We start from the raw sequence: 16,731 nt of genomic DNA, 5'->3' as shown, positions 1-16,731 counted from the left end.
AGGACAGCGGACCTGCTCCAAAAAGACTGCAACTTTAAAGAACCCTGCAATCTCCCCGCAAGAAGCGTGAGACTTGCAACACTGCACCCGGCGACCCCGACTCGGCTGGTGGAGAACCAACACCTCAGGGAGGACCCCCGGACTACTCTACGACTGTGAGTACCAAAACCTGTCCCCCCTGAGTCCCCACAGCGCCGCCTGCAGAGGGAATCCCGAGGCTTCCCCTGACCGCGACTCTCTGAAACCTAAGTCCCGACGCCTGGAAAAGACCCTGCACCCGCAGCCCCCAGGACCTGAAGGACCGGACTTTCACTGCAGAAGTGACCCCCAAGAGACCCTCTCCCTTGCCCAAGTGGAGGTTTCCCCGAGGAAGCCCCCCCCTGCCTGCCTGCAGCGCTGAAGAGATCCCTTGATCTCTCATTGACTTCCATTGCGAACCCGACGCTTGTTCTAACACTGCACCCGGCCGCCCCCGCGCCGCTGAGGGTGAAATTTCTGTGTGGGCTTGTGTCCCCCCCGGTGCCCTACAAAACCCCCCTGGTCTGCCCTCCGAAGACGCGGGTACTTACCTGCTGGCAGACTGGAACCGGGGCACCCCCTTCTCTCCATTGAAGCCTATGCGTTTTGGGCACCACTTTGAACTCTGCACCTGACCGGCCCTGAGCTGCTGGTGTGGTAACTTTGGGGTTGCTCTGAACCCCCAACGGTGGGCTACCTTGGACCAAGAACTGAACCCTGTAAGTGTCGTACTTACCTGGTAAAACTAACAAAAACTTACCTCCCCCAGGAACTGTGAAAATTGCACTGTGTCCACTTTTAAAATAGCTATTTGTGAATAACTTGAAAAGTATACATGCAATTGAAATGATTCAAAGTTCCTAATGTACTTACCTGCAATACCTTTCAAACAAGATATTACATGTTAAATTTGAACCTGTGGTTCTTAAAATAAACTAAGAAAAGATATTTTTCTATACAAAACCTATTGGCTGGATTTGTCTCTGAGTGTGTGTACCTCATTTATTGTCTAGGTGTATGTACAACAAATGCTTAACACTACTCCTTGGATAAGCCTACTGCTCGACCACACTACCACAAAATAGAGCATTAGTATTATCTCTTTTTACCACTATTTTACCTCTAAGGGGAACCCTTGGACTCTGTGCATGCTATTCCTTACTTTGAAATAGCACATACAGAGCCAACTTCCTACATGAGGTGAGGTGGCTTTTGACAGCCCTGGAGAGGGTGACAATGACTGAATTGCCTTTTGAAAGAATACTAATTCCCTCTGAGGCGACTCTCCTGCTGTTGGCTATAAGACACTGCTAGAGCAGATATTTACAAAACCCTATAGAGTAAAATCCCACTCAGGTTACTTTGAATGTTTAACCTTGTTGAAGGGGTGGCAGACTAGGCTGCATGGCATAATGCTTCATTTACACAAGTGGGACAGCTTTAGCACTAGGGGCCTCTTATGACATTTGCTGAGTTTAGACAGGTATATGGCTTGTAACTAAGCTAGTGTCTTATGCATGCAGCACTATGAGGTGGCTTTGGCGACTTGAGGATAATCCTGGAGTAAACGGGAACCTGATCAGACACTTCAGATACTACTGACTTTGGCTGGAGGTCGACGTATGACCACTAATCTGTACAAATATCTCAGATCAAAACAATGCAAGGATCTTTCTCACCTTAAAGAAAACTGGGAGGGAGACCTGGAGGTTTAACTCACTAAGACTAAATCATCTGCTGTCCTTCAACAGATCCACAAAGTCTCTAGGGGTGCCCAAATGAAATTCATAGATCCCCATTATTTGCATCATATCTATTTTTGGTGTTTATACTGCACAATATATTCCCTACAACTACTAGGGACTGTCGTAGATGTGGTAGACCTGAAGCGACATTTTACCTTGTGAATTGGCCATGCCTCCAGTTAATACTGTTAATAATGAAGCAAGATAATTAGTTTGTTGGGAGGCTGTATGGGCAAGTGAAATTAACACAATCACAAAACATGCCCACTTTATCTAATGCTGAGCCCTAATTTAGAACAAGCATTTGCAATACAATAGGTCTCGCATTTGCTTGAGTTAGAGCTATTGGTGTTGTAAATGCATAACTGGACTTTTCTCGCTACAGAAATTGGTCAACTCTGCCACATAACTTGGTCCACTCTGCCACATAATTCCATTGGCCCTGCATATAAGTAAAGCCCTTGACTGCAGTGCACACCGAGAACCACACTGTCTCTACAGCCACAAGTCTGGGGATGCATGTCTCTACAACGCTGGGATAATGTGCTCCACCGCCCCTTCCCTTTCTCTCTGGGGATTGAGGAATTCCAGAAATGTGAACTCTGGGCTCTTAGCATTTTGGAGGAGAGCAGTAAATCTTAACTGTGCACAACTCTCAGGGAGCTAAGCTTCCGTAAAGCAGCCTCTTCTAACAACTCTGGACTGCATGCATGAAACACAAATATCCTGGCAGGCAACCCACACTATATAGAGTGATTTATTTTTCCACGTGCAATTTAATTGTTGAAGATGAAAGTGGACATGAGTGACCCAATCCTTACATTGTGGAGTGCGGAATTCCCTCATCTCTCTGGGTTGTGCCCCACACGTTGCTCTCTGCTAAACAAATATATGTCTTTGTTGAGAAAAAAGCTCATGACCAAACCCCGCAGGAAAATGGCATTCACGAAATACAAAGCAGATAAGTTTCCGAGCTGTTTTACTTATCAAAGAGAGCAGGACAGGCATCTGTTATATAGGGTCTCGTACAATAAGGATTGGTGATAAAGTGCTCCAATACTTCTGATCAAGTTAGCCCTGTTAGCATTTAACTGGTGTGAATTGATGCAGCAGTTTAAAACTGCAAGGAATGGGAAAAATAAAAGTTAGAAAATGGGAACCAGCAGGAAGATTTGAATCTTCTGGTAAATTCAGAGGGAACCTGACTAGGAGCTAGTAACCGGGCTGAACGAGCTCATGTTGGGGAAATCACAGTTCTTTAGGGGGCCTGGTGAACTAAATGAAAACGAGTTATGTGCAAGGAATAAATATGTCAAACAGGCCCTGGGATTAAAATGGCAGAGGTCAGAGGAGGAAGTGGAACATTAAGCAAGTAAAGGGCTTTAAAATGTGTGTATGTGACGGTACTGACTTAAAGCTAGGTGGGAAGATGATCTCAGTCAAAACAAAGGTGCATAGAGGACATCTAAACATCGAGGAACGGGGCATAGACCTAGTTCTGGTGTACATTCAAACACTTTATTTGTGCGGAAAATGTGCACTGCGGAAATGCACCATGTATATCCTAGTAGCCTGAAAATTTCTCCGTCGGAGCAAGGCAATCTCTGATCACAAGGTTAGTGGGATGAGGCACTCGTTCTCTACACACAGGTGCTCCGACTCACTAGATAAGCGAATCCTTCTGCGGTTATTGTCACTGTCTTTACAACTAAGAAGATAAATGCAGTACCGCGGCTGTCCAGTCGTTTCTCGTGATATTAAAAGCTGCCCCGGAAATGCGCTGCTTCTGCAGCTTGATGACTTCCAGCCTTCCCTCCTCCATCACAGCACAAAATGCTGTTGAAACAAGGCTATTTTCTTTTAATCAGGCTAGAAGGTTTCTTTTCTCCAGAAGCCTACATGCTGGGGAGGGGAGCCAAAAGGGCTGCAGTGAAACTACTCCACTCGCTCTTTTTGTTACTCAAATGTTGTTGTTTCATATGTAAAGAAAATATCCCTGGGAAACATAACAGACATGAAGGAACAAACATTGGAGAAACAAAAAGCGCTTGGCAAATTACCAACAGGCTGCTTCTGTTCTCGCTCCACCCTACCCCTTCAGAAGCCGTGAAGTTGTTTAGTTGCAGTGCTCTTCGCTCCCCTCCCCTGCACGTAGGCTCCTAGAGAAAAGAAACCTTCTAGCCTGATTTAAAAAAACATCTTGGACAAAGACTGAAGGTGCACCTTTGGCCATGTTTGCAGCAGGACTGGCTGCTCGGAAGCAGTGCTGTGCACAGCACCCCTTTGCCTCGCATGCTGCCTGCTCTCAGCGCCCCGTGCTTAGAAACAAAGTAGGTCCAAAACACACGCTGTAACAATGAACAGCGTATTGATCGAGTATTTGGTCGCTGCCCTCAGGGAGGAGTGGAAACAGGAAAAGGCATGACAAATGCATGCCATCATCAAATGGGAAGCAGAAATAAAAGTGACAACGGAAACAGCCAATTGAAAAGGATGGGCGGTATGTAAGCTCACAACTCTATCAACAATAGGTCGCTAAGCGACAGCGGAAGTACTGTCTAGGCTCGACCTAAAAAGGCTTCTATTTTTTTTGACTTGGCTGTGATCGTAGCTAAAATAGCTGCTCGGCTCAGCTGAAAATCACCCCATACTGCTCAGATAGACAAATGGCAACTTTGATGTTATAAATTGGTGCAGGCTGAGGTCGCTGCAGCACGACTTCTGAGGTTTAGGCTGAGAAGACTCCTAGAGTCAACTGATTGGAATGCACTAATATTCAAAATTCATCTGAAATCAAAAGCTAAATTACCATCACCCAGTTATAACACTCCTTCTATTGAGCCAATAAATAAATTGTAAAAAAATTCTAATAACTTAATTGATTGTTTCATTAATTAGATTCATGAGTTATGCTGAGTCTGAGTACCATAACACTGAAAATGTTTGCATTTGCTACCTTTCTGACTTACTGCTAATGCTTCTGCTTTGCTTTTACTTCATATTACATATGCCACCCTGTAGCTCCTATTTACTCAATACGGACATTTGGCTCGATATGTTATGCACTGCCGAAAATCATACAACTTGCTTTGTAGAAGAGTTACTTTTTTGTGTTTATAAGCAATAAACATATTTAGAAAAGGTATTCGTATTTACCTAATATTATGATTTAGTATACACTATATTTCTACATATTACATGAGTAAGAATGTTTCAAAAGATCATACACAGCTCAGCAAATAATATGTACAAATGGACAAAGATTACAAATGTCAAATCATATTTCATAAGATATCCTTAATCAAACACACAATTGATCCTTGTTAGACATAAACAGGCCTATTCGCTAGGCTTTCTGCTTCCATCATGCTCTTTAATGCATTCACCGCACGAACAGTGATCATTTTAACCTACCACAAGGTCAATGTTGTATGCAACATTATAAACACACGCATAAAAGCCACATCATATGGTTTAATACAGTGTAACATCTCTGGGTGTATTGTATAATCGTGCAAGTACCCCACATATCTTCCTTGCAATGTACAGCACTCTGCTGCCCATTGGGGCCAGGGTCAATCTGTAAGAATACGCCAAATAAATAAATAAATAAGTACTTTAAATGAGCCTTTGGTGTGGTTCCAGAATGTCGTTGTCAGAATGTTACATTACTCAAATATTGTATCCTAGCTATCACATAGGCCTCTAGTCACTTGCACTGCAGAAATGTAACACTATTTGAGCGTTATCAGAAAACTCTACCCACAATGGCACACTATTTTTGCAAATTATTTTTTGGACAGACTATGTATTGTAGACAGTTTGTTACTATACGATTTTCTGGCATACAACTCAAAAATGCATAGTCCATCACCTTAAATGATATAATCAAAGTCATTTGGCTTTGCATTTTAGCCAAACGCGCACTTTCTTAGAAAAATAATATGCTTATTTCAACTTTAAGTACTGTTCTATTTATACTGTATCACTCATGTCATGGTTACTTTATCATGCTAAATATGTCCAACTTACACTCTGCCCATAGGGTCCTTACTGACATTATTGGCAAGTGCCATGAAGAACAATTAGACCATTATGTCTACTCCTATGTAAAGGTATGTCTTGTACATCGTGTGGATCAGTTTGTAAGAAGTTCTTTGCAATTCAGTGTTTAATTTGACTATTTTAGTTGTACAATTATGAATAATTCTGTCTTATCCCTGTTCAGCATTTCCCCATGTGACGGTGTTAGAGCTGATTTGTTATTCCATGCTGCCTATTTTATGATGTTCTTGACTACTTTAAATATGTTATGTCTCTAGAAATGCGGTCACAGTTAAGCAAATAGTTGTTTCAATCGAAAGAACACGTAACAGCTAACTGTACACTACTCAGAAAGTCTACAAACCAGCACTCAATTGCAGTTCCTCTTCAGTCTCAAATGTATTGAACCTTATTTCTTTTCACCCTCACGTACAGAAATGCATGTGTGATGCATAAATGAAAATGTCATTAAATGTAACATTTTATATTTCAGAGTTATTGAGACAGTTTTGTTGAAGTATTGTTTGGTTCTTTAAAAGGGGAAATATATAATTTATGCTATAAAACATTAGAAATTTCAAAACAGAAATACCACTTAAATTCTCCAGTAACATTTCCACAACTAAGACGGTGTCAATGGTCCACTGATCATGACCTCACACACAAAGGTTTTATTGATTAAATCACTGGTGACAACAATACCTAAGAGTTGAACAATAATATCAATAGCCTCCAGATATCTCCACCGAGATTACATGCACACAAAAGGATATAGTTTCACTAAGAGCCTATTGGTCCTTGTGGAGATTGTGAGGATGTTTATAATATGCGTGTTACGTTATTTTACATTATGTTACATTACCTTGTTTAGTGTTATAATGTGTTATGTGTTTCTACATATTATGTGCTGTTGTGTTTGGATAAGTTATAGTATGATGTGTTTTTGCTAGGGTATGTTTGATTGTTACACATTTTGTGTATGGCGCAATGCTATACATATCATTAGCCTCTAGGCACTTTGCATTCTTTTGGAGAGAATTGTGTCTATAATTATGCATTTACTCCAAGGAGAGGCTCATTGTGGAGGAGACATTCAACTTTCCTTTGCCCAAGACCTTTGTTCAACGATGGGTGGTTGATTTGCAATATGCTAGTTCCCTTTTACCATGTTTGAAAGGGATGCCCAGATCTTGTAATCATCTTCTCAGTTGAATGTGTGAAAGTGTTGTCCTAAGTTATCCTTAACCCCTTCTGTGCCGCGGACGTAGTGGTTACGTCCTGCGGCACAGTGCTGCTGTGCCGAGGACGTAACCACTACGTCCTCGGCACACAGCCCAGAGGGAGCGCTCTCGCTCCCTCTGTGTGCTTCCCCCCACCCCACCCAAAGTCAGGGATGGAAGGGGAAGCCCTTCCCCTCCCACCCCCGACCCCCCCAACCCCCCTGTGACGTCAGCGCGCGAGCGCGCGCTGATTAGTCACAGGGTCTCCCCCATGCCATTGAAAGTGAAATGCTCTTGCATTTCTCTTTCAATCCCATGGGGGAGGCCCCGAGAGGCTTCAAAGGGAAGGAAATGTATTTCTTTCCCTTTGAAGTCTCTCACAGGGTTTCAAAAGCCGGATTGCTTGCAATCCGGCTTTTGAAACCCCACTAGACACCAGGGATTTTTTTTTTTTTCAATGAAACTGTCAAAAGGGAGCGACCCCTTGGGCAAGGGTCGCTCCCAGGGGGGGCATTTTCTTAGGAAGGCCTTTTATTAGGCCGATCTGCCCCGGGAGCTTTTTTTTTTTTTTTTTTTTTTATGTTTTTTTTTTTTTTAGGTAGGGAGCGACCCCTTAGGCAAGGGTCGCTCCCCTAGGGGGCAATATATATTTAGGCCATTTCTGCCCCCTTGGCCTATTTTGATGAGGCCAATCTGCCCCCAAGGGGGGCAGAAACCATTAGATACCAGGGAGTTTTTTTTTTTGCGCGAATTTCACGCAACGGGAGCGACCCCTTGGGCAAGGGTAGCTCCCAGGGAGGGCATTTTTTTGGGAAGGCCTTTTCTGCCCCCCCTGGGGGAAGATCGGCCTATTATTAGGCCGATCTGCCCCCAGGGGGGGCAGAAACCTCTAGGCACCAGGGATCATTTCTTTTTTTTTCTCTTTTTGTTACGTTTTCTATTTTTTTTTAGGTGGGGAGCGACCCCTTAGGCAAGGGTCTCTCCCTAGGGGGCAAATTATATTTAGGCCATTTCTGCCCCCCTTGGGGGCAGATTGGCCTATTTTGATGAGGCCAATCTGCCCCCTAAGGGGGCAGAAACAATTAGACGCCAGGGTTTTTTTTTTTTTTGCGTGAATTTCACACAAGGGGAGCGACCCCTTAGGCAAGGGTCGCTCCCTGGGGGGGGGGGGGATTATTTTAGGCCATTTCTGCCCCCCTGGGGGGTAGATCAGCCTATTTTGATTCGGCTGATCTGCCCCCAAGGAGGGCAGAAACCACTAGGCACCCGGGATTTTTTTGTTTTTTTGTTTTACAGATGGGGAGCGACCCCTTGGACAAGGGTCGCTCCCCTGGAGGGGAAAAATGTATTTAGGCCATTTCTGCCCGCTTTGGGGGCAGATCGGCCGATTTTAGGTCAATCTGCCCCCAAGGGGGGCAGAAACCACTAGGCACCAGGGATCTTTTTTTTGCGCCGTCACGCAAGGGGAGCGACCTTGTAGGCTTGTAGGCAAGGGTCGCTCCCTGGGGGGGGGGGTAGGGGGGGCAAAATTATTTTAGGCCATCTCTGCCCCCCATGGGGGCAGATCGGCCTATTGGTATTAGGCCGATCTACCCCCAGGGGTGGCAGAAACCTCTAGGCGCCAGGGCAATTTTTTTTTCTGTGTTTTTTTTTTGGGTTGTTTGTTTTTTTAGAGATGGGGAGCGACCCATCAGACAAGGGTCGCTCCCCTGGGGGGCAAACTGTGTTTAGACCATTTCTGCCCCCCTTGGGGGCAGATTGGTTGATTTTAGGTGAATCTGCCAAGGGGGCAGAAACCACTAGGCACCGGGGATTTGTTTTTTGGCGCCAATGTCACGCAGGGGGAGTGACCCCATAGGCAAGGTTCGCTCCCGGGGGGGCTGGGGGTTCGGGGGGCAAATTTATTTTAGGCCATTTCTGCCCCCCCTGGGCGCAGATCGGCCTATTATTAGGCCGATCTGCCACCGGGGGGGGGCAGAAACCTCTAGGCGCCAGGGCAAATTTTTTTTGTGTGTTTTTTTTTTTTGTATGTTTGTTTTTTTAGAGATGGGGAGCGACCCATCAGGCAAGGGTCGCTCCCCTGGGGGGCAAACTGTATTTAGACCATTTCTGCCCCCCTTGGGGGCAGATTGGTCGATTTTAGGTCAATCTGCCCCAAGGGGGCAGAAACCACTAGGCACCGGGGATTTGTTTTTTGGCACCAATGTCACGCAGGGGGAGCGACCCCGTAGGCAAGGGTCGCTCCCGGGGGGGCTGGGGGTTCGGGGGGAAAATTTATTTTAGGTCATTTCTGCCCCCTCTGGGGGCAGATCGGCCTATTATTAGGCCGATCTGCCACCAGGGGGGGGCAGAAACCTCTAGGCGCCAGGGCAAATTTTTTTTGTGTTTTTTTTTTTGTTTGTTTGTTTTTTTAGAGATGGGGAGAGACCCATCAGACAAGGGTCGCTCCCCTGGGGGGCAAACTGTATTTAGAGCATTTCTGCCCCCCTTGGGGGCAGATTGGTCGATTTTAGGTCAATCTGCCCCCAAGGGGGCAGAAACCACTAGGCACCGGGGATTTGTTTTTTGGCGCCAATGTCACGCAGGGGGAGCGACCCCGTAGGCAAGGGTCGCTCCTGGTGTGGGGGTGGGGGTTGGGGATGCAAATTTATTTTAGGCCATTTCTGCCCCCCCTAGGGGCAGATCGGCCTATTATTAGGCCGATCTGCCACAAGGGGGGGGGCAGAAACCTCTAGGCGCCAGGGCAAAAAAAAATTGTGTTTTTTTTTTTTGTATGTTTGTTTTTTTAGAGATGGGGAGCGGCAAGGGTCGCTCCCCTGGGGGGCAAACTGTATTTAGACCATTTCTGACCCCCTTGGGGGCAGATTGGTCGATTTTAGGTCAATCTGCCCCAAGGGGGCAGAAACCACTAGGCACCGGGGATTTGTTTTTTGGCGCCAATGTCACGCAGGGGGAGCGACCCCGTAGGCAAGGGTCGCTCCTGGGCAGGGGGTGGTTTGGGGGGGTCAAATTTATTTTAGGGCATTTCCCCCCCCCCCTGGGGCCGGCTGAGCTAGAGGCCAAAATCCACAGGTAGGCACGTTGCAAAAAACACCTCTGTTTTCTGTGAAAAAATATGTTGTGTCCACGTTGTGTTTTGGGCCATTTCCTTTTGTGGGCGCTAGGCCTACCCACACAAGTGAGGTACCATTTTTATGGAGAGGCTTAGGGGAACGCTGGGTGGAAGGAAATTTGTGGCTCCTCTCAGATTCCAGAACTTTTTGTCACCGAAATGAGAGGAAAAAGTGTTTTTTGGCCAAATTTTGATGTTTGCAAAGAATTCTGGGTAACAGAACCTGGTCAGAGCCCCGCAAATCACCCCATCTTGGATTCCCCTAGGTCTCTAGTTTTCAAAAATGCGCTGGTTTGCTAGGTTTCCCCAGGTGCCGGCTGAGCTAGAGGCCAAAATCCACAGGTAGGCACTGTTTTCTATGAAAAAATGTGATGTGTCCAGAATGTGTTTTGGGCCATTTCCTATCGCGAGCGCTAGGCCTACCCACACAAGTGAGGTATCATTTTTATCGAGAGACGTGGGGGAACGCTGGGTGGAAGGAAATTTGTGGCTCCTCTCAGATTCCAGAACTTTCTGCCACAGAAATGTGAGGAACATGTGTTTTTTTAGCCAAATTTTGAGTTTTGCAAAGGATTCTGGGTAACAGAACCTAGTCCGAGCCACACAAGTCACCCCATCCTGGATTCCCCTAGGTCTCTAGTTTTCAGAAATGTACAGGTTTGGCAGGTTTCCCTAGGTGGCGGCTGAGCTACAGGCCAAAATCTACAGGTAGGCACTTTGCAAAAAACACCTCTGTTTTCCTTCAAAAATTTGGATGTGTCCACTTTGCGCTTTGGGGCGTTTCCTGTCGCGGGCGCTAGGCCTACCCACACAAGTGAGGTATCATTTTTATCGGGAGACGTGGGGGAACGCTGGGTGGAAGGAAATTTGTGGCTCCTCTCAGATTCCAGAACTTTCTGCCACAGAAATGTGAGGAACATGTGTTTTTTTAGCCAAATTTTGAGGTTTGCAAAGGATTCTGGGTAACAGAACCTGGTCCGAGCCACACAAGTCACCCCATCTTGGATTCCCCTAGGTCTCTAGTTTTCAGAAATGCACAGGTTTGGAAGGTTTTCCTAGGTGGCGGCTGAGCTACAGGCCAAAATCTACAGGTAGGCACTTTGCAAAAAACACCCCTGTTTTCCTTCAAAAATTTGGATGTGTCCACGTTGCGCTTTGGGGTGTTTCCTGTCGCGGGCGCTAGGCCTACCCACACAAGTGAGGTATCGTTTTTATCGGGAGACGTGGGGGAACGCTGGGTGGAAGGAAATTTGTGGCTCCTCTCAGATTCCAGAACTTTCTGCCACAGAAATGTGAGGAACATGTGTTTTTTTAGCCAAATTTTGAGGTTTGCAAAGGATTCTGGGTAACAGAACCTGGTCCGAGCCACACAAGTCACCCCATCCTGGATTCCCCTAGGTCTCTAGTTTTCAGAAATGCAGAGGTGTGGTAGGTTTCCCTAGGTGGCGGCTGAGCTACAGGCCAAAATCTACAGGTAGGCACTTTGCAAAAAACACCTCTGTTTTCCTTCAAAAATTTGGATGTGTCCACGTTGCGCTTTGGGGCGTTTCCTGTCGCGGGCGCTAGGCCTACCCACACAAGTGAGGTATCATTTTTATCGGGAGACGTGGGGGAACGCTGGGTGGAAGGAAATTTGTGGCTCCTCTCAGATTCCAGAACTTTCTGCCACAGAAATGTGAGGAACATGTGTTTTTTTAGCCAAATTTTGAGGTTTGCAAAGGATTCTGGGTAACAGAACCTGGTCCGAGCCACACAAGTCACCCCATCTTGGATTCCCCTAGGTCTCTAGTTTTCAGAAATGCACAGGTTTGGTAGGTTTCCCTGGGTGGCGGCTGAGCTACAGGCCAAAATCTACAGGTAGGCACTTTGCAAAAAACACCCCTGTTTTCCTTCAAAAATTTGGATGTGTCCACGTTGCGCTTTGGGGCGTTTCCTGTCGCGGGTGCTAGGCCTACCCACACAAGTGAGGTATCATTTTTATCGGGAGACGTGGGGGAACGCTGGGTGGAAGGAAATTTGTGGCTCCTCTCAGATTCCAGAACTTTCTGCCACAGAAATGTGAGGAACATGTGTTTTTTTAGCCAAATTTTGAGGTTTGCAAAGGATTCTGGGTAACAGAACCTGGTCCGAGCCACACAAGTCACCCCATCTTGGATTCCCCTAGGTCTCTAGTTTTCAGAAATGCAAAGGTTTGATAGGTTTCCCTAGGTGGCGGCTGGGCTACAGGCCAAAATCTACAAGTAGGCCCTTTGCAAAAAACACCTCTGTTTTCCTTCAAAAATTTGGATGTGTCCACGTTGCGCTTTGGGGCGTTTCCTGTCTCGGACGCTAGGCCTACCCACACAAGTGAGGTATCATTTTTATCGGGCGACGTCGGGGAACGCTGGGTGGAAGGAAATTTGTGGCTCCTCTCAGATTCCAGAACTTTCTGCCACAGAAATGTGAGGAACATGTGTTTTTTTAGCCAAATTTTGAGGTTTGCAAAGGATTCTGGGTAACAGAACCTGGTCCGAGCCACACAAGTCACCCCATCTTGGATTCCCCTAGGTCTCTAGTTTTCAGAAATGCACAGGTTTGGTAGGTTTCCCTAGGTGGCGGCTGAGCTACAGGCCAAAATCTACAGGTAGGCACTTTGCAAAAAACACCTCTGTTTTCCTTCAAAAATTTGGCTGTGTCCACGTTGGGCTTTGGGGCGTTTCCTGTCGCGGGCGCTAGGCCTACCCACACAAGTGAGGTATCATTTTTATCGCGAGATGTGGGGGAACGCTGGGTGGAAGGAAATTTGTGGCTCCTCTCAGATTCCAGAACTTTCTGCCACAGAAATGTGAGGAACATGTGTTTTGTTAGCCAAATTTTGAGGTTTGCAAAGGATTCTGGGTAACAGAACCTGGTCCGAGCCACACAGGTCACCCCATCTTGGATTCCCCTAGGTCTCTAGTTTTCAGAAATGCACAGGTTTGGTAGGTTTCCCTAGGTGGCGGCTGAGCTACAGGCCAAAATCTACAGGTAGGCACTTTGCAAAAAACACCTCTGTTTTCCTTCAAAAATTTGGATGTGTCCACGTTGCGCTTTGGGGCGTTTCCTGTCTCGGACGCTAGGCCTACCCACACAAGTGAGGTATCATTTTTATCGGGCGACGTCGGGGAACGCTGGGTGGAAGGAAATTTGTGGCTCCTCTCAGATTACAGAACTTTCTGCCACAGAAATGTGAGGAACATGTGTTTTTTTAGCCAAATTTTGAGGTTTGCAAAGGATTCTGGGTAACAGAACCTGGTCCGAGCCACACAAGTCACCCCATCTTGGATTCCCCTAGGTCTCTAGTTTTCAGAAATGCACAGGTTTGGAAGGTTTTCCTAGGTGGCGGCTGAGCTACAGGCCAAAATCTACAGGTAGGCACTTTGCAAAAAACACCCCTGTTTTCCTTCAAAAATTTGGATGTGTCCACGTTGCGCTTTGGGGCGTTTCCTGTCGCGGGCGCTAGGCCTACCCACACAAGTGAGGTATCGTTTTTATCGGGAGACGTGGGGGAACGCTGGGTGGAAGGAAATTTGTGGCTCCTCTCAGATTCCAGAACTTTCTGCCACAGAAATGTGAGGAACATGTGTTTTTTTAGCCAAATTTTGAGGTTTGCAAAGGATTCTGGGTAACAGAACCTGGTCCGAGCCACACAAGTCACCCCATCCTGGATTCCCCTAGGTCTCTAGTTTTCAGAAATGCACAGGTGTGGTAGGTTTCCCTAGGTGGCGGCTGAGCTACAGGCCAAAATCTACAGGTAGGCACTTTGCAAAAAACACCTCTGTTTTCCTTCAAAAATTTGGATGTGTCCACGTTGCGCTTTGGGGCGTTTCCTGTCGCGGGCGCTAGGCCTACCCACACAAGTGAGGTATCATTTTTATCGGGAGACGTGGGGGAACGCTGGGTGGAAGGAAATTTGTGGCTCCTCTCAGATTCCAGAACTTTCTGCCACAGAAATGTGAGGAACATGTGTTTCTTTAGCCAAATTTTGAGGTTTGCAAAGAATTCTGGGTAACAGAACCTGGTCCGAGCCACACAAGTCACCCCATCTTGGATTCCCCTAGGTCTCTAGTTTTCAGAATAGCACAGGTTTGGTAGGTTTCCCTAGGTGGCGGCTGAGCTACAGGCCAAAATCTACAGGTAGGCACTTTGCAAAAAACACCTCTGTTTTCCTTCAAAAATTTGGATGTGTCCACGTTGCGCTTTGGGGTGTTTTCTGTCGCGGCCGCTAGGCCTACCCACACAAGTGAGGTATAATTTTTATCGGGAGACGTGGGGGAACGCTGTGTGGAAGGACATTTGTGGCTCCTCTCAGATTCCAGAACTTTCTGCCACAGAAATGTGAGGAACATGTGTTTTTTTAGCCAAATTTTGAGGTTTGCAAAGGATTCTGGGTAACAGAACCTGGTCCGAGCCACACAAGTCACCCCATCTTGGATTCCCCTAGGTCTCTAGTTTTCAGAAATGCACAGGTTTGGTAGGTTTCCCTGGGTGGCGGCTGAGCTACAGGCCAAAATCTACAGGTAGGCACTTTGCAAAAAACACCCCTGTTTTCCTTCAAAAATTTGGATGTGTCCACGTTGCGCTTTGGGGCGTTTCCTGTCGCGGGTGCTAGGCCTACCCACACAAGTGAGGTATCATTTTTATCGGGAGACGTGGGGGAACGCTGGGTGGAAGGAAATTTGTGGCTCCTCTCAGATTCCAGAACTTTCTGCCACAGAAATGTGAGGAACATGTGTTTTTTTAGCCACATTTTGAGGTTTGCAAAGGATTCTGGGTAACAGAACCTGGTCCGAGCCACACAAGTCACCCCATCTTGGATTCCCCTAGGTCTCTAGTTTTCAGAAATGCACAGGTTTGATAGGTTTCCCTAGGTGGCGGCTGGGCTACAGGCCAAAATCTACAAGTAGGCCCTTTGCAAAAAACACCTCTGTTTTCCTTCAAAAATTTGGATGTGTCCACGTTGCGCTTTGGGGCGTTTCCTGTCTCGGACGCTAGGCCTACCCACACAAGTGAGGTATCATTTTTATCGGGCGACGTCGGGGAACGCTGGGTGGAAGGAAATTTGTGGCTCCTCTCAGATTCCAGAACTTTCTGCCACAGAAATGTGAGGAACATGTGTTTTTTTAGCCAAATTTTGAGGTTTGCAAAGGATTCTGGGTAACAGAACCTGGTCCGAGCCACACAAGTCACCCCATCTTGGATTCCCCTAGGTCTCTAGTTTTCAGAAATGCACAGGTTTGGTAGGTTTCCCTAGGTGGCGGCTGAGCTACAGGCCAAAATCTACAGGTAGGCACTTTGCAAAAAACACCTCTGTTTTCCTTCAAAAATTTGGCTGTGTCCACGTTGGGCTTTGGGGCGTTTCCTGTCGCGGGCGCTAGGCCTACCCACACAAGTGAGGTATCATTTTTATCGCGAGATGTGGGGGAACGCTGGGTGGAAAGAAATTTGTGGCTCCTCTCAGATTCCAGAATTTTCTGCCACAGAAATGTGAGGAACATGTGTTTTGTTAGCCAAATTTTGAGGTTTGCAAAGGATTCTGGGTAACAGAACCTGGTCCGAGCCACACAGGTCACCCCATCTTGGATTCCCCTAGGTCTCTAGTTTTCAGAAATGCACAGGTTTGGTAGGTTTCCCTAGGTGGCGGCTGAGCTACAGGCCAAAATCTACAGGTAGGCACTTTGCAAAAAACACCTCTGTTTTCCTTCAAAAATTTGGATGTGTCCACGTTGCGCTTTGGGGCGTTTCCTGTCTCGGACGCTAGGCCTACCCACACAAGTGAGGTATCATTTTTATCGGGCGACGTCGGGGAACGCTGGGTGGAAGGAAATTTGTGGCTCCTCTCAGATTACAGAACTTTCTGCCACAGAAATGTGAGGAACATGTGTTTTTTTAGCCAAATTTTGAGGTTTGCAAAGGATTCTGGGTAACAGAACCTGGTCCAAGCCACACAAGTCACCCGATCTTGGATTCCCCTAGGTCTCTAGTTTTCAGAAATGCACAGGTTTGGTAGGTTTTCCTAGGTGGCGGCTGAGCTACAGGCCAAAATCTACAGGTAGGCACTTTGCAAAAAACACCTCTGTTTTCCTTCAAAAATTTGGATGTGTCCACGTTGCGCTTTGGGGCGTTTCCTGTCGCGGGCGCTAGGCCTACCCACACAAGTGAGGTATCATTTTTATCGGGAGACGTGGGAGAACGCTGGGTGAAAGGAAATTTGTGGCTCCTCTCAGATTCCAGAACTTTCTGCCACAGAAATGTGAGGAACATGTGTTTTTTTAGCCAAATTTTGAGGTTTGCAAAGGATTCTGGGTAACAGAACCTGGTCCGAGCCACACAAGTCACCCCATCTTGGATTCCCCTAGGTCTCTAGTTTTCAGAATAGCACAGGTTTGGTAGGTTTCCCTAGGTGGCGGCTGAGCTACAGGCCAAAATCTACAGGTAGGCACTTTGCAAAAAACACCTCTGTTTTCCTTCAAAAATTTGGCTGTGTCCACGTTGCGCTTTGGGGCGTTTCCTGTCGCGGGCGCTAGGCCTACCCACACAAGTGAGGTATCATTTTTATCGAGAGACGTGGGGG

At 46.7% G+C, this 16,731-nt stretch overlaps 1 protein-coding gene across 5 annotated transcripts in view; it reads left to right on the top strand.

Moving 5' to 3' along the window:
* The window catches only part of DOCK10 (dedicator of cytokinesis 10), a 1,618,956-nt gene that overhangs the window by 1,102,541 nt on the left and 499,684 nt on the right, over window positions 1-16,731 (top strand). For all 5 annotated transcript variants that reach the window (XM_069213493.1, XM_069213489.1, XM_069213490.1 and 2 more), the window contains exon 25: window positions 5,809-5,878. In XM_069213493.1, the coding sequence (XP_069069594.1) occupies window positions 5,809-5,878 (70 nt within the window). The remainder of the gene's footprint in view (window positions 1-5,808; window positions 5,879-16,731) is intronic.

The sequence above is a fragment of the Pleurodeles waltl genome, chromosome 11, assembly GCF_031143425.1.
Source record: "Pleurodeles waltl isolate 20211129_DDA chromosome 11, aPleWal1.hap1.20221129, whole genome shotgun sequence".
NCBI lineage: Eukaryota > Metazoa > Chordata > Amphibia > Caudata > Salamandridae > Pleurodeles > Pleurodeles waltl.
Note: the sequence above shows the minus strand (reverse complement) of the source record. Positions and strands in the feature narration are given on the sequence as shown.